This window comes from Harmonia axyridis, chromosome 2, assembly GCF_914767665.1.
Source record: "Harmonia axyridis chromosome 2, icHarAxyr1.1, whole genome shotgun sequence".
Lineage (NCBI taxonomy): Eukaryota > Metazoa > Arthropoda > Insecta > Coleoptera > Coccinellidae > Harmonia > Harmonia axyridis.
In genome coordinates this window covers 36,598,438-36,621,638 of record NC_059502.1, presented here as the reverse complement: position 1 = coordinate 36,621,638, position 23,201 = coordinate 36,598,438, and the positions used below count along the sequence as shown (strand labels likewise).

Below are 23,201 nucleotides of genomic sequence, written 5' to 3'. Positions count from 1 at the left end.
AAAATAGAAATGGTAAAATAAGTTTCATTTTAAATAATTTCTTATTTGATTAACGGACCACTCCTCATTGTACTACAAAGGATACTCCTGCAAAATTATTTTTAGGCCGTGAATTGCAGTCTCGTTTTAATTTTTTGTTGCCGACAGATCGGGCAGATTTTGGAGATCGAGTCTCATCAGCTCAAAAGCAACAAAAGTTGTATCATGGTGGCCAACGATTTTTAAATTTCGAAATTGGTTAGGAAGTAATAGTACGTGATTATCGTAGACAGAATACCAGGAAGAGGATTAAAACTGTTGTGAAGAAAAAAATTGGTTCATTCATTCATTAATAAAAAATAAACTTTATTATTATTATTATTTAGTACGAGTACCTACGAGAACTAAATAATGTAGAATGGAAGCGTCATTTAAATCAGATAAAGAAATATCATTTCATTCCATCTCCACTTCCTGATACGTCTAACCAAACAATGTCAGAAACTGACAAGGTTGAAGACAATTTTCCTTTAAGAAGTGACAACTTAGTTTAAAGTAGACCGTAACGTTTGAATTATAATTGAAATTGTTATTTCTTTTTATCCAAGAGTTTTTTTTTTCTTCATGAATTTTTAATTTTAAGGAGGGAGATGTATTGTATGATGAATATTGTCATTTGTATTTTCTGCGCAAGCAGAGTTTTTATTATTATCACAACATGTGTGACAATCTCTGCGAAGATTATTCGTGCAGTCAGTCGAGAATAAATGTTAGAGGGATTGAGAGCTGTGTTTTATTCTAATATTCAAATCAATATACCTAGAAAATATAGGTATATCGGTATCCTCATATTAGGGTACACGAATATATTACAGAATAGCCTCTTCCTTTCCTCTACTATGGTTTTGTATACATTTGATCTTTAAAATTTGATGATATTGTCGACGTTAGATTAGTTAGGATTGGCGTAGTGGGAATTCAATCGCTCTGGTAGAATAAATTTTGTCGACCCCTCTAAATCACCGCAATGTTGATTTAACCCATTAATGCCCAAGGTGTCCTCAATAGATTATTCTATCACTCATTGCAAGTGGTAGATGGTGCTACTATTGCATCGATATAAACACATCATACTTCCTTCTAAGTTTTCCCAATTATACACTACGACAGAAGCATAAACGTGTTTCTATGTGCTTGTAAATATGGACATTCAATTCAATTCAATTCAATTTATCCATCAATAGGTATAAATATACATCAGACAAAAACTTCACTTGCAGAAATATACAGCCTAAGCAAGCTTGTATGCTGTCATTATCTGCTTCTACAACTGATGAACATTCTCCCCAGTTATACAAAAAATCAATACATTTATTGAAAGAGAAACAACAAAAATGTAGATTACCAATTGAAAGGCATAACAGGTCAAAGAAATGTAAAAAAAAACAACAGAAAACAAAAAATTATGTCGATAGGATGGCTTCGAACCTATCAGAATTAACAAACACACAAATTCGGAGATGATATCTGAAAATTTTACTTTTTACATTGGTTTTTGATTTAAGTTCTTAGATTAAGACATAAATGGGAAAAGTCATCAGGTTTACAAATTATTATTGGTAAGTAGCTTTCATGTTATTACTTTTTTTTTGTACTTATTTCTCTGTCAGATGTTTTTGTAAATAATATGTTTTTATTCGATTTATTATGAGTTCGATATATGTAGATGACAAGCCATTTTTATTTTATGGGTCGTTAACGACCCTTGAGCATTTAGCGAGCTATTTATTTTTCTGATTTGTTTTCAGGAAAAAACCTATTTCAGTGACTGAACTTCTAAATGAAGTGGTTAATTTATATATCAATGATGCACCAATTCTTCCTAATGAAATATATATTCCCCATGAAATGAACCTACTGTGATTCAGAAGACGAGGGGGAAGCAAACCCAGCTGAATTGAGCAGCTGACAGCTCAGAGCAGAAGGAGAACTCATGATTTGTTGAGATAATTTTTTTTATCATTGGCATAAAATGGAAATACAATAGTGTTGAAACCGTATTATTAAATGAGTATGATGCTGAGCCTAAGTAAAATGTAAAAGGATCTCAGTAAAAGATATGAGGAAAATAGATGTGGCTCAACCGCATGCAATAAAAATGTACTAGATGTAAAGAATTGCTATAAAGGAAAAAATGGTACAAGCCCATATTGCTTTGGATGATTGACTTAGCGTTTTTAGACGAGAAATTTCACAATACCTCCTAAAGAAATGAGAAAGAAGAAATGAACACAATCATTTTTATAAATAAATTTTTTGAGATATTTGTAAAGGCCGAAATATAATTCCACCGTTTTTTTACTGTTTTAATAACTACACTCTGGACAATGTTGGTATATAATGAGATCACATCTAGAGAAATCAGACAATAACCTTCTGGAACCGAAACTGTTTCAATGGAAGACACAAATTCAAAAAAATTTCTAACGTTGTATGGAGAAGTTGACATAACTTGACTCATTATTTGATGTACATAACATGATATGTTGTAAGACGGTGAATTTATACAACTTACTATTGGTCTTATATTCAATGAAGGTTTATGAACTTTTCTGAGACCATATAATTTAGGTGGAGTTGAGTTGTATTTTATCATTTTCAAATATTCTTTTCCATCGATAATAGAATTGTCTCTTAATTCCTTAATTAATTCATTTCCTTCCTGTTGGACACTATTAGTAATATCGGTTTTAAGTTTTTTATACGTAGTTTCATCAGACAACATAGCAGTCATATATTCCAGATATTCACTCCTGAACATAATTACAGTAGAATTACCTTTGCCCGCATAATAATTACATCTGGATGTCTTTTTATGAACATTTTGGTATTAATGAATGAAATTAATTTTAGTTTTTTTAGTTTCGAAGCAGTTTAAGAAATTGATAATTTAATGTTAACTGAAGAAATAATTGTACATTATTTAATCTTCGTGAATTTCTCTCTTGTAGCCCTGAAGAAGTGGAAATATATCCGCGAAACGTTGGCATTAGTTGGTTTTAGTTTTGGATAACCCACTTTCCTAAAATCCTGTGAAAATCAAGTACAATACAGAATATGTTCTGAAAAGAATTGGTACAAATAGGAATAAATTTGTAACATTCAGGGATGAAGTTGATGTATCAAATATATGCATAGAACAAACAATACAAAATGAAAGTCAATTACATGATAATAAATGTACCTAAATAAGGAAAGTAATGGCAATCGAAAAGGGAATACTGCGAGTTAAAAATTAATGCCAGAATCTACGACTATACTGAAAAAGATATCGTTCGTAATATCAATGAATGCTGTTTATCAACCTTCCGTACGTTGAAATAATGGATTTTCAAATAGTTTTTGGAAAAACAAACTCGCTTCTCACAGATTGGCAGAAGTGCTATACAAACATCACCACATTCCTCATGGACGACAAAAATATAAAAGACGAAATCGTGAGAAATCTTCTGGAAATTAGTGAAGGAAATGTCAATGAAAGTAAGATTCTTTTCAAATCAAAATACCTATACGATTTCAATTGTACCTATTAAATTAGTGATTTTTTCATAATTCTAACATTAATTTGTTTTAAACATAGACGAAGTGCTTCATTGTTTTAGATCATACATGCTTATTTGGTGAAAAAACACCACAAAATGAGAGATTCTCAGGAATCATTTCATTCGTTGGAAAATCGATTCAGTCTGTTGAAAATCATATAGAACATCTGAAAAACAAAGAAAAACGCCATACAACCATTTTTGATAGGCATTGGGCATGATATAAAAACTATAAGTCATATTTTTGTATATTTCGATGACATACCATTTAAATTTCGAGATTTATTGAAAGTGGTTGATACTTGCTTCAAAGTTATATACGTATTTTCCTAGAGGATCTTTAATGGTTTGGTCTCATCTTTATAAACTCCAAACCACTAAAACATTTTTTAGGATGTATATTTCATCAGAATTATTATAATATATGTTATTGTTTTTTGAAAAACTTCCCGGAGCACTTCGAATGATTTTGTTTGGGGGGCATCTTTTGACGTATATGAGGCTTGAATGAGCAACTCCCAAAGCCCTTCAACCCCTCAAAATTGAATAGGAGAAAGGAGTTGAGTGATACTTCATTTTAAGGTCTTGGAAGTCTTTTTACAACGGTGTATGAAAAACGTAATTTTGATGAATTATGCATTAGCTCATTTTCAGAATTTAAAATGGCTGTATCTTTTCATCTAGGCCTAATCGGAAAAAATGTTTTCTTTTTAACCTCAAGAATCTACTGTTGAAATATATGTACAAGTCAAAGAATCACCCTGTATACCATTCCTTGGAAACCGTGAATCGGTTTTTTATTTCCTATCTGAGCGCAGTGCTTTGGTTATTCGCCAAAAACTATTGTCTTCTTTGGAAAGAGAGATTACTTTCTGTTCCCAGCGATTATTTCGGACTTTTCTGGGAGCCTACTCGTCTCTAGCGTTGAGCTGATTGAGCATTCGACGGTCCTTGGGCTGAGTGTGTTCTGAGCTCTACGCCTCGCTCTCTGCTTCTCTCTGACAAGCTCCTTGATATCAAGTTCACAGCTCTTTTCGTTCAGCAGTTATAGTTTTGATGACCAGTCCCCACTATAAATGGAAAAATATAGAGATACTGACGAAATGATAGAGCGATTAGTTCGTAGAAAAATTACTCAAAGAACTAAGCGTGGCAATATGGCGAATGCGCTGAATATAGATCAAAATGAATGGTCTAAAAGCTTTAATTTTTTAATTTTTCTATGCCATAACCTCAGCAGAAGAGTAGTCAACAATTTCCTAAAGTATGATGATTATCATAAAAATGGATATAGTAATGCATAAAGCATAAATCGACACACATTGAAAAAACATCTCCTATAATGAACATATTGGAAAAAATAAAATTTTTCCAGCCTACTGTTTAGAACTATGTTTTAAGAAGATATTAAATTTGGTAGGTACGAAAATAAGTTATCAAATTATTTGGAACCATTGAAAAATGAGAAGATTCTGAACAAGTTATTTTTTCATTCTATTCCGCATAGTTTTGATGGTAAATTCTGAGAACTCGGTTACACAATCGTTGAATTCCAATAAAAAAAAATTATTTATTTTTCAATATTTTTCCGAAATGGTATTATCTGTACTTCGAACCGATTTGTTTTTTGACGTGTTTCTACATAAAACAATATCAGACTAACATCCCAACGCCCACCCCAATAAATCAGGGAATGAGGATGTCTTGAGCATTATTTAAATGTTTTTGAATTTCGGGAAAAATCTTCATTAGTAAAGAATTATTTTCATGAATTGAAGATGCACAATCAAATACTTATCTTTCATTTTTTGTTGAAAATTTGTTGTATCTTTCCAGCAATTTTATTATCATTATCAATATTATGACATGAAATACTCTTTCTCTAGAGAGTCGTAGGTGCAGAAAGAAGAACTTCATCCCTAATGCAGCCGGGTTGGGGCTTGGCCACATTTCACAGAGGACATATGCGCAGATTGAACGAGCTTCGATGTAACCCTCATATACATTCGAGATTCAAATACTTATACTATATCTGGAGGATCGAGTTCATTGCGAGCAGTAATCCAAGATATTTGGATATCATATTTACTTTACACGAATGTTTTCTTCGAAAATTTTAATTTCATCGTTGTGGATTCGGAGAGTGAGTAATATCGGTCGTTTTCTTATAGGCCATTTGCTTTTTGAATGAAGTACAATTTCAGTGTTTTTCTTCTTTTTGATATGACATTTTTATCCACATAATTTGAAGAAAAATATTCATTTGGAACATGAAAATTAAATTTTACTTCATAAGGTAACTCAACAGCAATTGATAGGTACTTTACTCGTTACCATATACCATAAAATGAAATATGTATTTCATCTTCACTGAAACATGTTAGAATTTTCAAAATTTTTTCGATACTTGAATTTGTTTCCGCAACTTTCATGATAAACTATACTGACTTGTTCGTATTTGAATGCAAACTCATCTAAAATAATCATTTTGCTCTATTTTTCGGGAGTATTTGGAATATTTGAAAAACCCACTCTATCAATAAACTCAATTATACACACAAAATTTGAGGTATCTTATGGATCGACTTTGAGATATCGAAATTTAAAAAAAAGGATCCTTACGCAATTTTGCATAAGTAAAGTCATGAACATTCTTTTCACTATTTTATAAGTGATCGGATTTTTTAATAACTGGAAAAAATAAATGGATTCAACTTCGAACCATTGAGTACATCTCAAATCATTGAAAAAACCGCTAAATAAATTGAGGAAAAAATAATGAAGCACAATGGACTTGAACCCTGGTGTTCATGCCAAAGGTTCGAGCGCTTACTTCTGAGTCATGAATTTTTGGAGTTAACACTGAATTATGAAGGTCATATAATATATAATAGATTCAAAAATTCATAACTCCTGGCACTTATAGTTAAAAGTACTTTACATGATGAATTGTTTCAAAGTTTTTAATTCTAATATTGATTTATTTTATTGTTAGTCTCGAATATTGTTTCTCTAAAACAATTCGATGAATACGAAATCTACAAAATCATATCTTTCTTTAGACCTAAAACAGTAATCAAGAATAAAAAGCCGTTCTCCCACAAAATGATATTTTCAATAAAAATTGTCAAGAATGTGACATCCACTGATGCAGCAAACTAGACTGCGTTATATCGCCCCCATCTGGAATTGCTGGCAGGAACAGAAAATTCTTCATCATATATGTAAATATATGTATATGCATATTCTTTCGAGAAAGAGCAACACAAAAAAATGTTAACATCAAACAATGAAGAATGTGTCGATAAATGGTATTAGTAGAGGAAATGTGAACGGGGCATCATACATTTCAACGTATGAGACAAAAGCACAGATGAAACATAAAACCTCAGCAACCTCCCCGTATAGGTATAGTGATTCGTTTGGGTATTTGTTTACAAAATAAGCTGACATATTTATATTGAAGGGCTTCTTTTTCATCCAAACGAAATCCTTTTATTCTTCCTTTTCACCAGAAGTTGACATATATTATAATTGAATCTGAAAACAAAAAAGTAAAGAACCACAAAGGATTAATAATTATAATAACGGCAACGATGACAACGTTAAATTAATTTTACAGTGAACTAAATGAATTGACTAAAATAAGTTAATCGAAATAATTTCTCATAAGAAATTACCCGATGATGCCACTTTTTGCGAAAAAGTTAAAAATCATATAAATTCGATAGGAGATGGTTTTCTTGATGTCATCGGGAAAATCTCTCATTCTAACCTTGAAAATAATATTCATTATGTTAAACTGAAAAGTGAAATGGAAGTAGTTAAAGTGAAATTGGAATCCGTGAATCAATATGTGAGTAGGAAATAATAATTCAAAAGAGTAATATTTAACTTAAAAATTCATTAATAAATGTAAACAAACATGGTGAGACAATGAATTTGAGCGACGTTGCCAATACGCTGTATTAGTGTGACGCCATTTTTTGTTCTCCTGTCAGTTTTCGGAATCCAAACAAATAAATTGTCATTCAAATTAGTACGGTGTCGCTTATTTTCATAAATAAGAGTATTTGAGGAACGATTTCAGTATTAATTGATAGACAGAAGGAACAAGGTTAATACCAGTAAGTTTAAATCCTGTATCATTCCCCAGATTTTGTAAAAAGCCGTGTTTATTAGTTGAACTTCAAGTGCGAACTTACTAGCATTAATCTCGTGCCTTCTGTCTATCAATTAATAATAAAATCGTTCCTTAAATAATCTTATTCATCAAAATAAACCAATTTCTTCAACGACAACGTGCTAATTTGAATGACAATTTGTTTGTTTGGGTTCCGAACACTGACAGGAGAAGTAAAATGGCTTTGTGTGACGTCATCACTAATAGAGCGTATAGTCCAGAAATTTCATCAAGCAAGACTAATTCCATATATGTCTATGGTGTTAATATTTCATCTAATAAGACCTCTTAGGCCGCAGATGCTTACCGTCAAAAAGAGAAATTAACACACACATTTTCCGAGACACCGAGAAGAAAGTAAACATATCATTAAAGTTATCCAATCAACATCAACATTTGAGGATGCCAAGAGGATAGCTTGGATCTGCGTTGGTAGAGCGAGCCTTGATAAAACAGGCGATACAGTTCGCAAGCATCTTAAAGATAATTCCCTAATAAAAGATTTTCTGTCGAAAATTACCGCAGGAAGAAACTCCGAAAAGTCCAGCATTTAAGGTTGGCCCCGATATTGAAATGATTGAAGAATTATACAGGGTGTTTCATTGGTAAATGGAAAAACTTGAACAGTGAAAAGTGGACTGGATACCCCATTTATTGGGTCTGACTGCCTTGGTTACCGAGATACAGGGTGATTAATGGATTTTGTTCATTTCTTTTCGAGGTCGTAATAAGCGAACCACCCAGTATATTTCCTTTATAGTAAGCACACATCTTTCTTATTTCAAGCTTGAATGGTTCACTTAATAGTCACAAGGAAAATCCAGGTCCGGATTAACAAAAAATTATGAAACGACTGTATTCTTGAAACAACACTCTGTATATCGAAATTTTGAAAATCCAATTCTAGATTTGGAAAGAGTACAAAAACTGATCGAAGTCGCGTAATTAAAATTTTCGCGCAGATAATTTTGCTGCACCAATTTTCAACTTGAAAATGAAATTTTCGAAAAATTGGATATCAAAAAGTGGTTATGAAATCACTTTTGCTAATGAATTATTGAAACCTTCGATTTCCATGTTATTTCACAATCGAACTATTGTTAAATACATGTTTTCCTTTTTTGTAACTTCAGAGCAACTCATTATGTAGATACCAGAAGGATACACCTACTTGTGATCAAAAGAAGAAAAATTGAAAACGGACTTTTATACACAGGGTGTTGTTTCAAATAATAGTTTAATAATTTTTTGTTAATCAGAATCTGAATTTTTCTTGTGATATATATACATATACCTATGGTGAGGCGTTATAAGTAGAAAATCGTGCCGAGATTCGTTTCAAAGCTTCAAGAATGGTGATTTTGACGTCGCGAAGATCTCGTAAACGTAAAACCTTCTCATCATCTGCGGGCATCGTGTCTATTGAAAGAAATCAAAATTGTATAAATTTTACAAACTTCTTTAACTTATTTCAATTCAACTTTAGCGAAGTGGGGAAATAAAATTATATGTAATTCAACTCAAATTCACCCAATATTCAACTTTTCTTAGACGTGATATATATATACCAATTCTGTCCTGTACAATTCAATATTTTCTTCTATGAACAAATGAAGGTAAATAAACCAAAATTAATTCAGGTTAAAACGTAACAAAAACGAGTTCAAATGTATTTGAAAAAACAATATTCGGCTCGCTAAGGACCAATAAATGTTTCGTAATGAGTGGACTGTATTTATTTATTTTTTTTTTATTTTTTTTGAGGAGCCGATTCTGTTTTTGAACCAGGTGCGGATCCAGGGGGAAACTTGGGGAACGTTCCACCCCCAAATGGCCGGGGCACCTCTTAAATTTTGCCGGCCCTCCTAGAATTTGACATACTAAGGCTCAAATAATTACTATTTTTCTATGAATGCAGTTCTTTTATATTTCTGCAAATGATGGTTTTATTGGGAGCTACTCAATTTACCATTCTCCAAAATTCCAGTATCTTTTGGCTTTTGAGTATCTAAAAGTTCCCCCCCCCCCCCAAAGTTGGGCCTGGATCCGCGCCTGTTTCGAACGCAATACTGTGCGTATTTACGAAAATTGTTGTTAATAGTGAAATGAGGTAGAAATATTGAAATACAAAGTATACAAGATATCTTGACTAACCCTTGGTAGATAAGGGAAATGAGTGAATTTTGGAGAACCAAAGGAGCCCGGGACGGCTGTATTCTCCCTTATTGAAGCTCTCAATCATCTTTGAATCACTTACTGATACTAAAATACAGTAGCAGTGATACTAAATTTTGTGAAAAAATGAAATCGAAAGCAAAGTTGCGTATTCAGCGTGCCTATATAGGCACATCTCAGCGACATTCGCAATTCTTTACTGCTGTCTCTCCATCGATTCCGTCCCATCTGGTTGCAAGGACTTTTTTTTTTGTGGATCGGAATCTATGATGAAGAAAAAGAGAGTAATTCGAAGAATATCTTGTATGTACAATAAATAATGATTTGTACGGAATGCTTAGCAATAAAAAAAAAGTTAATGGATAAATAATGATCAAGACTCGTGTCAAATGCAACAAGAATAGGCAGGACCATTGGGATCTTGAAAGTCATGGAAATGATTCAGAAACAAGGAAATTGGGTGCCGTACAAGTTGAAGCCGGGAGATGTTGATCGACGTTTGTTAGGTTATGAACAGCTGCTTGCAAGGCAAAGACAGAAGGATTTCATTATAATAATCCCAAGTGTATTCGCGTTATGACTGAAGATGAAAAATAGGTTCATTACAATAATTCCAAGTACAGAAAATCATGGGTATCCCGGTCATACGACGACCAAACCGAATGATTTCTGTTCCAAGGTCATGCTCAGTATTTGGGGAGAGCAGCTCGGCATAGTGTATTTTGAGTTGTTGAAACCGACTGAAACAATCACAGGCGATCGTTATCAAAAGCAATTCATGCTTTTGAGCCGAGCATTGAAAGAAAAACGGCCGCAATACAACGAGAGGCATGATAAAGTGATTTTACAATATGACAACGCTCGACCCCATGTTGCGAAAGTGATCAAAACATACTTGGAAACGTTTAAAGAAGGGGAAAGTCCTACCCGACTCGCCGTATTCTCCAGACGTTGCTCCCTCGGACTGTCACTTGTTTCGATCAATGGCACACGGTCTGGCTGACCAACGTTTCCGGTCTTATGAAAAAGTGAAAAATTGGATCGATTCGTGGATCGCTTTAAAATATGATCAATTTTTTCAACGCGGGATTCGTAAGCTGCCCAAAAGATGTTAGAAAGTAGTGGTTAGCGATGGACAATACTTAAAATCATAAATGTATAACCAGTTTTTCACAATAAAGCCACAAATTTTGGGAAAAAAACGGCGGAAGCAAAGTTGTACGCCTATGTATAATATTCATTTTTTATGTAGTCAGTGGAAAACCGCTTTTACATTGACACATATTAGACCAATTGAAAAGTCCCCGATATGATGCACAGATGGCGGTACTTGTATTAAATCCATATGATTTTCAGTCAGTACCAACCTTCAAACGATGCGTGTCGAAATTTGACAGCAGTCCAACCATCAGTTTGTGAGATATTACGTTGTGAGTGTAGCTACTCTTGTTATTTGAAAAAAGAAGGAAAAAAATTTTCGTGTGCTGATGAAATATTGCTTTTTGAAGGGAAGAAATACAGTTGAAGCGAAATCTTGGATTTATGAAGAGTTTCCGGGGTCTGTACCAGGAAAATCAACCATCATTGAATGGTATTCTTAGTTTGAACGTGGTAAATGAGCACCGAAGACGGCGAACGCAGTGAATGACCGTAAAGTGAAGTTGATTGAGATAGCAGACATTGTGAAGATATCATCCGAACGTGTTCATCATATCATTCACCAAATTTTGTACATAAGAAAGCTGTGTGCGAAATGGGTGTCGCGCGAGTTCACAATCGATCAAAAGCAACGTGTTAATGATTCTGAGCAGTGTTTGAAGCTGTTTAAGTGCAATAAACCTAAAATTTTTGCATCGATATGTGACAATGTATGAAACATTCCATCATTTCACTCCGGAGTCTAATCGACAGTCACCTGGGACCGTATTCTCGACAAGTGATCTTTCAAAACGTATACGTTCATTCAGTGTTCAGAGCACTGAAAGAACGTATACGTTTTGAAAGATCAGTTGCCGAGAATACGGTCCCTGAGTGGACTGCACACGATGAACCGAATCCAAAGCGAGGAATAAAATAGCGTTATTCGAATATCGAAATCGTTCGAATAGCGATTAAAGGATGAAATCGTAGAAAAACAGTCCCATTTGAAGAAAATGAAGGTGCTTGTGCATTGTCCTGTTTCATCAAGACAATGCGCCGTCTCACGAATCAATGAAAACAATGGAAAAATTGCATGAATTGGGCTTTGAATTGCTTCTGTATCCACCGTTTTCACCAGATCTGGCCCCCAGCGACTTTTTCCTGTTCTCAGACAGACCTCAAAAGAATGCTCGCTGGAAAGAAGCTCCAATGAAGAAGTAATCGCCGAAACTGAGGCCTATTTTGAAGCGAAAGACAAATCGTACTACAAAAATTGTATCGAAAAGTTGGAAGATCGTTATAGTCGCTGTATCACCTCGAAGGCAACTATGTTGAATAATAAAATCGAATTTTGCCAAAAAAAAGGGTTTTACTATGGTAGACCGGGGACTTTTCAATTGGCCTGTTTCAAACTCCCAAAAAAGAAGGGGCTTATAACAATTTGGTGACAGCGTGGTGAGATATTGTGTTAATTTTTCTGTGGAGGTGGGATTATTGTTGCTTTTTTTTCTGGGATTGGATATTTTACAAAGAGTTATTTTTTTGGTAGTTTGAAATTTTGAGCACTAAAGGATTGAAGGAATTCAAGTATTGGAGTTGAGTTTGCAACATTCGATATCCACTTATAAAGTTTGAAACCTGCTGAGGCTAACAAATCTATCAATTCGTCACGTAACTGTCGAAGTTCCTGAAAAGAATTAGCTCCAGCAAAAATGTCATCCACACAGCATTCTTTCTTGTCTCCGAAAGGGAAACTTGAACTTTCTCACTGTAATGTTCTCTGGCCAGTTTTCGCCTTTATAGAGGTCCTCGAATAAGGAAATATTTGCACCTACCTTGAAATAAATACTAAATACTGAAGGCACCTTTTCGAACTGGTAGGGCCTCCACAGTTGAAGATGTTCCAATATTTCCTCTTACTGTGTTTCCATTATTCAATTTCAAATTATTCATCTAAATCTGATGTTTGAATCGGGTGTTGGTGAATTTATTAAATTTTCTATACAAGTGTGTAATTGTTCCCTTATAGCGACCCCTTGCTCTATTCCTTTGCGCATCCATAACCCTATTCCTTGAGTGGATCGCAATGCATAAAACAGATGATAATATATCGGAACGCTCTTACTTTTTTGAAATCCGTTTGCCTTGCAATAGGTTCGACGATATCTCTCGACTTGTAGAGAAGACTGATCCTTGGAGCGAGAGATCTTTTTTTTTCTGTTAGCTTTTCGACAACTAAGTTTCTTTTTCCTTCAGTAAGATGAGACCCTTCTTCTTTCCTTAATAGTGGTATCTCGTGCCAACCTTAAAACTATCCAGCTATCCAACCATCCGACTCCCAAGGAGCAATTTGATGTTTTTATCTGGACAAAGAAATATTAGAAATTCATTTATGAGTTTAGTATTGTACGGGTATGTAGGTATTTTGGTTAGATTCTGAAATCGATAAATATTATGTATCACAACAAAAAGTCATTTCTTCGAAAAAAAAATTTTATATATTTGTTCTTATTTTGATGCCTTTTTAGTTTGGAGTACTACCGCTTCAGGAAGAATCGATTGAATAGTGGAACCTCAATTCATCGGGTAGGTACAGTACTTGCTTATTATCGTTATTGATGGATTTGATGTCAATATAGTAAATAAAAAATTTACTTGATTTTTTCATCAAATTTTATTACAAAAATATAAATGTTTCAAATACAAAAAATATGCTATACTAAGGAATATCAATCATCAGGTAGGTATTTACAAAAGGCACAGGTTGATCATGACTCCTCTATATTCTAAAATTTCAGTTTCTATATCTTGGTATGTGATTGTATCCATTGTTCTGATGGTTGTCATAGTTGTACCCACTGTTATATCCACCATCCCGTGATCCAGAATAGTCATTGTTGATGTTATAAGCATCGTTATTGATTCCTGCTGGAGGTGTGTAAGGGCCTTGGTCTTGGTTGTAGCCATTTTGATAGTTATAGCCTTGGTTGTTATTCTGTTCAGGATATCTAGCTTCTCCTTCGTATCTGAATTGAAGACATTTTTTTGATGGAATTATTTATATTCAATATCTACCTACTGATTATTTAAGGAGGCCTTACTCAATTCAGGAATAATAATAATAACCTTTATTCAACAAATACAAAAAGATAATGTTTCACAATAAAATAAAATGAATGAACAAGGTTGATGAGCGATAAGTGTTCTTTCACTTGTTTGATAAAATTTAGATTGTTGCGTCGTGAGTTTATTATTTTGATTGTTGGTTTCGAAGTTATATACGAAATTTTCGGTTTCAGAGAGGTACGCTATCATTTAATTTCGGTATGTGATAATCTACCAAGGAAAACAAGGAAATACAACATTTTATTAAGTTTTTAACATTTTCATTTTCACAATATTAGTACCAATAATGTACTAATTTACTATGTAGTTCTAGTTGAAAATGAAAACCATACATTATTCACAAACCTTTCTTGTTCCAATTATTTATCTAAAAAACATTCATACCTCACATCAGCATGAAATCCACTCTGCCAATCGGCCCAATATGTCACTATCTGTGTCCTACCATCGGGTAAAGCTACCCTATACTCTCCTCTTACTTGATTCCCATCGCTGACTTCTTGGCGATTATAATCATTTCCAGTGTAGTCATCTTTAACTTGATATCCAAATTCGTAAGCTTTTGGCTGGAATGAAAAAGAAATTTTAGTCAATAGGTGCTGAGGGTTTTAGAATGAAGAAAAGTTGAACAAAAAACTATGAAATTCAAAATTTCAGCTGATAATATCAAGAATAAGAAACAGGACCGCATGTCAAAACAGTTACATAAAACATCATTTCTTTCGTTAATTATTCATTGAACAAAGTGTGTCATTCAAAATGAAAATTAAATTCATTAGACTTGATAATATAATCTTTTTTCTCATGGCAACAGCGATATTTCTCTAAAACGTGTAAAAAATATAGATTTCGAAGTCTAAAGTATGAAACTCAATAATCTGACCATCTACTGTTCTGGAAATATTGAAATATTATGAAGGAATGTATAAAGTGAACAAACCCACAAAATTTGAAAAAAATCGGACTACTGATTTCCAAGTTATGGATAACAGAAATTCAGGACAATTTTCAGGAATCACCCTGTATTCCGAAACTAACAGTCTTAGGATGCACAACAAGCTATTTTTCTGAAAGGCTTGGATGACCTGCATTCACCACTAGGCTATGGCCAACCGCTCATGTTTTACCCTGTATAATATTGAATACTTAGTAGTAGGAGGTTTAATCGAAATCACAAAAAACCAAACTTTATTAAACCTATTCAGATGACTTATCCGAAAAAATCATCAAAATAGTTTCCAAGTTTGAAAGGAGCACTTTCTGCAAAAAATCAAGTTTAGCGGATTAAAACGGAAAACATTTTTCAAAGATTTTCTTTTTATCCTTATCAAACTATTCTTCAAATATCTGAGAGACAGTATCAGAGAAAACTGATATGAACGTTCCGAAATTTTGCTATTCATCAGCTATTCATATGGATAATGTTGACAATATACTGGTGCGTCTCCTATTTTGTAATGAAAGGTTTCAATTTCACCGATCATTTACCCACTACACGTCCAAAGAAATTTTACTGGGTAATGTTTGTAGAAATGTGCATAGGTATATGAATATAATCGTATCCGTTCAATTAGTCGAATTACGCAACTTTTTTTACGGTCTGAAAACTGTCATCACACGTAATAAGGTATACTTGCCTCTTTCGATCCAACAAAAAATATTTCACAAACTCAACATACAATCGCATTTGTGAGATTCTAGGAGTTGCATGCGTCAAAATTCAAAAGGTCAGAGTTTGAGATTTCAACTGAAAATGAACGTTAGGACGTTGGGTATATCTTTTTTATTCAAAAATGCATTTTTGTTATTATGGAAATTGAAATTGAAATCAATAATGCCAACTTCAACGAAAGCAATCTCTTTGCTTGATCCACTAAATAAAACTAAATGTGGTTATGGCCTAAAGTCAATAAACACATTCAGTTTTATGTAATGAATCCACGAATGAAATTTCAATGAATATAAATAAATATAAACTATCTACTCACTTTGCCGTACTCATGATGGTTATTTTGATCGTTAACATCATAATTTGGGGTACCATAACTACTCAGTGGTGCATTTGCTTGGGCTGTCTGGTCATTTTGTATCCCACAAAGTGCATTAGGGATCAAGACAAGAAAGAGGAAAGGAAGAATCTGAAAAAAATGCACATTCAGATTGTCTCATTCAACCTTGAATTGTTCATAATACAATAATAAATAATATTCTATATATTGCTAATTTTGGAACAATAAATAAATAAATTGGCTTGCTTCATTAGATAGTCTGGCTCTGTAAGGCAAGGGTTGAGAAATATCTTCTTAGAATTAAATAATTGTTCTATATTTGATGACAATCCACTATGAATCTTTTTGGGCGCTCGTTCTCGAATATTTCCTAACGATGTCTGAAATCTTCGTTTTTCGAGCTGGAAACGGTCCCAAATGATAAGGTTCGTCTCCCTGACCAAGGGAGCGTATATGGTTAAATTCAGAACTCCCATTCCCGCAATTAGAAAATATCGAACGGAAAGAAGTAGAAACTTCACATTTTCAGGGTAGATTTGAATGACTACCTTTCTGCTCAATGTATTTATGTGTTGGTTCTATTAGACAAGTCATTGATTTTTCTTATCATTTCTTGATTATATAATTTTGTTGCAAACATCTTCGATTCTCTGAAGAAGTTGCATTCTATTGTGTAGAGTAAACTTCTGATTTTAAGTGACCCCAAACAAAATTATCGTTAAGATCCAAGTCGGGGCTCTTTGCAGGCTAGTTATGAGGTCCAACTCTACCTATCCAATGATTCGGAAAATGTTTGTTCAAGAAGTTGGTAACAATGGGCTTGAAATGTTTCCATATTTTGAAGGCTTTCAGCAGTAGGCAAGGCAATAAGTGTTTTGAAATTATATTTGTTTTTCAAGACGTGAATGTGTTCGTTTTATTGTTCATTCAGATAACTTATAAATAAATGTTATCGTTTTCAGTGGTAAAATTTCTTGAAATCATCACATATTCATCCGAATACAAATCTATTCATTCGTCATATAATTCAAGTGTGTGAATAAAAAAAATAAAGGCCCGATAACAGGCTCAAGGTTCAATTAAATCAAGAAAATTAAAGAATACCGATATTATATACCTATTCATTAATTTTATTAATATTTCGGTTACAGTGTCATCTGAATACTAAGGGAATGTTGAGAGTGATAAGTTCAAGTTTATGGGTTCAGTAAACCAGTTTGTTACCAATGATCCATCTTGTTTTGTGAAAACTCTAAGAAATGGGATGTTATCCTTTACCGATTTTTCCATTGTTAACTGCAATCTTTCATCGTGATTATTAAATTTTTGTAATATCAACTCCGTTTTATCTTCCGGAAGTACCAAAATCGTGTCACCCACATGAAATCTTAGTAAAGAAATTCTGAAAGGAAACTTGTCTACCGTGTATTTCATCGAAGTAAATATTACCAAATTCACTAGAACCGGGCTAGCTAGGTTACCCATAGCAGTAGTATCAAACGCTAAATTTTATGAACAACTTAATGGTACTGCTATTGGGTAACCCAGCTATTCTTGTTCTAGTAAATGGTAGTACTAGTAGTAGTAAATTTGTTAATATTCGCTTTGATAATAAAACCGAAGGCAAGTTTTCTTTAAGAATTCCTTCATCGGTAAATAATAGCATTCCAGTTCTAGACTTAGTTATCACAAAACAACAAGATGGATCATTGGTAACAAAATGGTATACTAAACCTACCAGCTCGAACAGGGTCATAAATTATCACTCCCAACATTTTTTAAACCAAAGAGTTGGAACAGCCAAAAACTTGATATATACCTATGGGCCTCACACTTACTCGAATAAACTTCTGTGGGATTTGACACAAAATAATTCCTCAACATTTCATCATTCAATGAAGACTGATTGTCAGAATATCAATTTGATCTCAATGTACAATTTTTCTGAAATGTTAGTGAAATTCCACTATTGAACTAAATTTAGGGCCGAAATTTCCGATAAGTTGAATGACGTGCAGGACAATAAAATTTACTGATCCCTATTGAAAGATTTCTGCTCTTTCCGAATATTTCCATCAAATTCCAATATTCAACTATACAGGGTGATAAGTTCAAAGATGAATCGATGGACCTAATGGCGTTGATTGCGCGTTCCAAATATCAATCAAATATACTGTTTGGTTTAAAAGTTATGACGAAATGAAAATATTGGTAAATTCATAAACCACCCTGTATCTCGGCTACGAAGTTGATTAGAACTATCATATATAGGTTTTTTTGGACTCGTTTAGGCTAACTCTACCTCAGGTTAACATATGTTCATTTAACAATGAAACAACCTGTATAAATATTTGTTGTGGAGGATATCTGATTGAAGACTTCTGACGTTTGAATTTTGATGTTATATAGGATTTTGATTGTGATGAAGAATTTTGTAAAACTTGAAAGACAGTTATAATAGCGATCGGTTGGTTGGAATTAATTGGTGTCAGATATTATACCTCCAATATGATCACTCGTGTGAATTCACATACACAACATGAATGAAGGTATATTTGAGATTGAAGAGATGACTATATTACCACATTACCAAATTTTCTGTTTTAAAGACATGATAAAGGATAAACCCATTAATTTGGATATAAATTTAAGATAATAAATGTCCAAACCGACCTAGTTCATCTGGATTTAATTCACCTCTCCCATAATAGTCTAATATAGCCAATAACAATAAATGAAAAATGGAAGATGGAAGGTTCATCATTAGAGACTTTTTGAACGATAAATCTGGTAATTTATGGATTAGTCGAGGAGGCCATCACAACTGGTCTTGCAGATCACCTGATTTTAATCCCATAGATTATTATGACTGGGGTTATCTGAAATCCGTGGTAGGTATATTCTACTGAATACAAACTCGAGATCAGCAAATTTCAGGAATAAGAGATGCTACAAGGGAAATAAAAAACAACCCCAAAGTAATTCGTAAATCAATTCGAAATATTCTCAAACGAGCACAAAAATGTATTAACTAAAATGGAGGGCATTTTGAGCAGTTCGTGTAGTTTGTTTATCTTTAATTTTGTATCTTTTTGTGCTATTCAATGGCTTCTTTCATCATGATGTTGTTAATTGTATGAACTAGTATTGAATCGATCTTTTCATTTATTTCATTGAAATATTCGAGTATTCAATTTTGAATTATATAAATATTTCCCAATTTTTCTTCTTTTAATTACAAGTAGGTGTACCTATCTTCCTGATAACAACACACTGGTTAGGTTTGAGGTTAAAAAAAATAAAAGCTCATGTTTTCGATAATAGTGATTTTAAACTGACGAGGAAACCGATAGTTTCAATAATTCATTAACAAAAGTCACCTACATTATAACCTCTTTTTGAAAACTTCTTGAAACACACAGGACCGCTGCCAGGACTGGCAAACCGGACATTTTGCCGGGCGCCAAATTGTAGGGGCGCAAAGTCAGTTGATAAAACAAGATACAAAAATGTTTTCTTAGTAGTAACATAATAAAATTTCCAAGAGCCAATTTTTACGAATTCAAATAGGCGCTCTCAACTAATGTTATGAAAATAAAATAGGCACTAAAATGCACCTTCAAGAACTACGTCGTCTTTTCACTACAGATATATAGAGCATCGTACTTTTAATCAATTCAGGACGTTTTTTGATGGAATCGACAAAACCTCCTTTGATAAATTTGACAAGGTGTTTTTCAGACGATTTCATATGAAATTGAAAAGATGCCTGAGAGGATTAACAGAGATAATTCAGATGAATAAGGTGACGCAAGGCGGCGAAATATTATTTTGCCGGGGCGCCAAACTGTCTGGCGGCGGCCCTGGTAGCACATTCAAGTTGAAAATTGGTGCAGCTCAATTGTCTACGCAGAAATTTTTAATACGAGACTTCGTTCAGTTTTGTATGCTCTTTCCAAATCTAAAAACGGATTTTTCAATTTTTTATATATAGTTGAATGTTGATTCCAAGATACAATTGTTTCATAATTTTTTGTTAATCCGGATCTGGATTTCCCTTGTAATCATTAGGTGATGTGTTTATGCTTCAGATAGAAAAGAGGTGTGCCAAATATGAAGAAAATATACTAGGTGGTTCGCTTATTATGACCTAGGAAAGGAATTATCAAAATTCATGAATCACCCTGTGTCTCGGTAACCAAGGCAGTCAGGCCCAATAAATGGGGAATATCTAGAACCACCTCGGTGAAAATTTTGTAGAATTTGAAAGACAGCGATCGTTTCAGCGTATTCACTCACATTCACACTTCAAGTTTTTCCGTTCACCAATTAAATACCCATTTTAAATATCTGTGGTTTCCAAAGACATATTAGGTTAAAAATATAGTGGAGCGGGGAATGAAGAAGCACATGGCAAGGTAAGAGGGCGATTCAAATATTTACTGTATTTAAGGTGAAAATGCACGTTTCCACTCGCCTCGTGCCTTTATCCTCCCCGCTCCCCTATATTTTTAGCCTTAGAAGCATGAATGAATGAGCGCTCCAGAGCTCCTGGACGCCACCAGATTTTTTGGTCTGTACCTCTGTCCCCGTAGGTACGGAATTACATTCGCTGAACAAAAGTGGAACAATACATCCGAATCTGATGGATTAAGGAAGACGAGTTTTTTCTCGAAAAATTTTCACAATCACGCAACTAGATTATATCTAAAGTTTTTTTTCGAATAGGATTATTGAGCTAGAGTATCTATGTCCGAAATTGAATACGAAAGGTTTTAAATGGCACTTTTTAAGTTCCACTCTATATAAAAGAATATTTGCACATTCTACACTATTTTCGAAATAAATTCCTCAGATAATCCAAGAGTTCATTTTCGGCAATAGTCAATGGAAATCGACACAATCTTCAACTCCACGTTCCAATCGTTCCAAAACTATTTTGACTTCCAATCACTGTCATAAGATGGATTAGTTCTAGAATATCCCACATTATCACAAAAACAACAGAAAATAAGAAATGAATCGAGACACAAGAGCCACTTTGCGAATAACATTTATGAAAATCACGTCCTCTCACGTTTCACCCTTAAGTAATTTAGATCTTCACCTTCGAAACAATTCTGGGATACATCTTATGATAAGCAATCAGAACACAATCAAAAACACCCAACACTTGTGAGATGTACAACTATACTGCAATGAAAAAAAGAACTCCGTGTTATATACCGCTCTGTACTTTTGCAATCTATTGTGTTTATCTATATGAACTAATACTTTTACTCTTCTTTACTCCCACGAAACCGATTCAGTTAAATTCCGCAGTGAATGAAGAAGACAAGTTACACTTCCTTATTCTTAAACGATGACACGAATCGGTTCACCGGTCGGAATTACTGTAATTAATCGTGTAATTAGTTTCTGTCAATGTATTCTCAACTGGTATCACTTTTTTATTCCTATTATATTGAGATACTACCTATGGACAAAATATCTTCTTCCAAGGTTTCACAAGATGGCTAATGAACAATGAGCATTCAATAAATATATACTATAGTTCTATGTCCCATCACGTTTGCTTTGGTGAATTATTTTATGTTAGATATATAGGTATGTATAAGTATATCCAAAGTCACTTGAACTAGTCCATAAAAACGCTTGGTCCCTTTGAAGTGGATACCGCTATCCGCTAAATACCAGGGTTTATTTAAAAATATTGTTAGGCAATAAATCCACTGGCTCTAAAGGAATTTCTGGAAACTTGGACAACCCTTATCTAATCGAAATATTTTGGCTTCCTCCAAGTGACTTTTGATAGACTTTACTAGTTCATTGTTGTTTTTCATGTTTTCGTTACAAATTGCATGAGAGTTTAAATACAAAAAAGGACACAATTTTACCTAAACGTAATTCACAAATTTCATACAGAAAATTATATTTTTCGACAACAGGGAAATACCTAGGGAAATACCCACTGACAAACCGTTTTTTCTTGAGAATGTAGCATTTTCTCGGACTAGACCGGGAATCGTTGTAGTAGCCAATATGTCTACTAGAAAAAGATTGTTTTTATCAACGGCGTAACTGGTTTCTCCATTAATTACCAATTGAAAATCCATATTTTTAATTTTTCGCCATTTTATCGTAAATGGTGCTGCTAAGGATAGAGTGATCTGAAGAAACTCGTCATTATTTGAGCTTGCCATTCAATTTTTGAATCCATATACAGGCTGTAAAAATACCTTCATTTACTCCATCAAAATGAGATCCGCGTCTGAAGTGGGCCAAATGGTATGTGTTCACTCACAAACAAAATTAAAGTTGTATAGACCATTCAAAAACTATCATTTGATAGTTTTTAAATAAGAATTCAAATGTTCGAAATTTGGTTCTACAAAGAAATATACTCGTTCAAAAAAACAGCATTTGCCAGATTGTTCAGTGAGGGGATCTCAGAATCCATTTGAGCTAGAAAAAAATGAATGGCACCTTTCCGGGTTCGATTTTTGAGAGAATTAATTTGGTGAAAACCGCAGCCTCATAAATTCAATTGTTATAAGCGAAAATTGGAATATAGCGTGAAATGAAAAGTTCTCATAACTTATTTATTACTGGTGCTATTGACTTGAAACACAAATATTCTACAGGCACTCTTTTTAGTAAAACCCATTGGTGTAAGTTTCTTATTGCAATTAATTTTGAAGTTATGATACAAATTTGTGTTTTTTTTTCAAATGTAAGCCATATGAATTTCTATAACAATGAAATCGCTTAATTTTTTCCTTCAAATATGTATATAAAATGATATTTAAATTTTTTATAAAACTATAAAAATCATCGAAAGTTTCTATCAATGATAATCTGTGGATCTCCGGATTTAACACCATTAGATTTATTCGATATTTCAACATTTTCGAATTCTAAATGTTGTTCTTGAAATAATAATAATAAATAAGTTTATTAAACATAAACATTGATCGCAGAGGCAAG

At 33.4% G+C, this 23,201-nt stretch overlaps 1 protein-coding gene and 1 long non-coding RNA gene across 2 annotated transcripts; one reads left to right on the top strand and one right to left on the bottom strand.

The window, feature by feature from the left end:
- Positions 1-775: 775 nt before the first annotated feature.
- Positions 776-2,334, top strand: LOC123673054. The gene is made up of 2 exons (XR_006746415.1): positions 776-1,598; positions 1,788-2,334. It is a non-coding gene; the product is annotated as an uncharacterized LOC123673054 (long non-coding RNA).
- An 11,400-nt stretch (positions 2,335-13,734) lies between these two features.
- LOC123672131 (pro-resilin-like) lies at positions 13,735-21,443 on the bottom strand. The gene is made up of 4 exons (XM_045606121.1): positions 21,322-21,443; positions 16,194-16,343; positions 14,590-14,771; positions 13,735-14,105 (listed from the first exon to the last, which is right to left on the bottom strand). The coding sequence occupies exons 1-4, from the start codon at positions 21,343-21,345 to the stop codon at positions 13,874-13,876; spliced, it is 588 nt and encodes a 195-aa protein (XP_045462077.1). The 5' UTR covers positions 21,346-21,443; the 3' UTR covers positions 13,735-13,873.
- Positions 21,444-23,201: the final 1,758 nt, after the last annotated feature.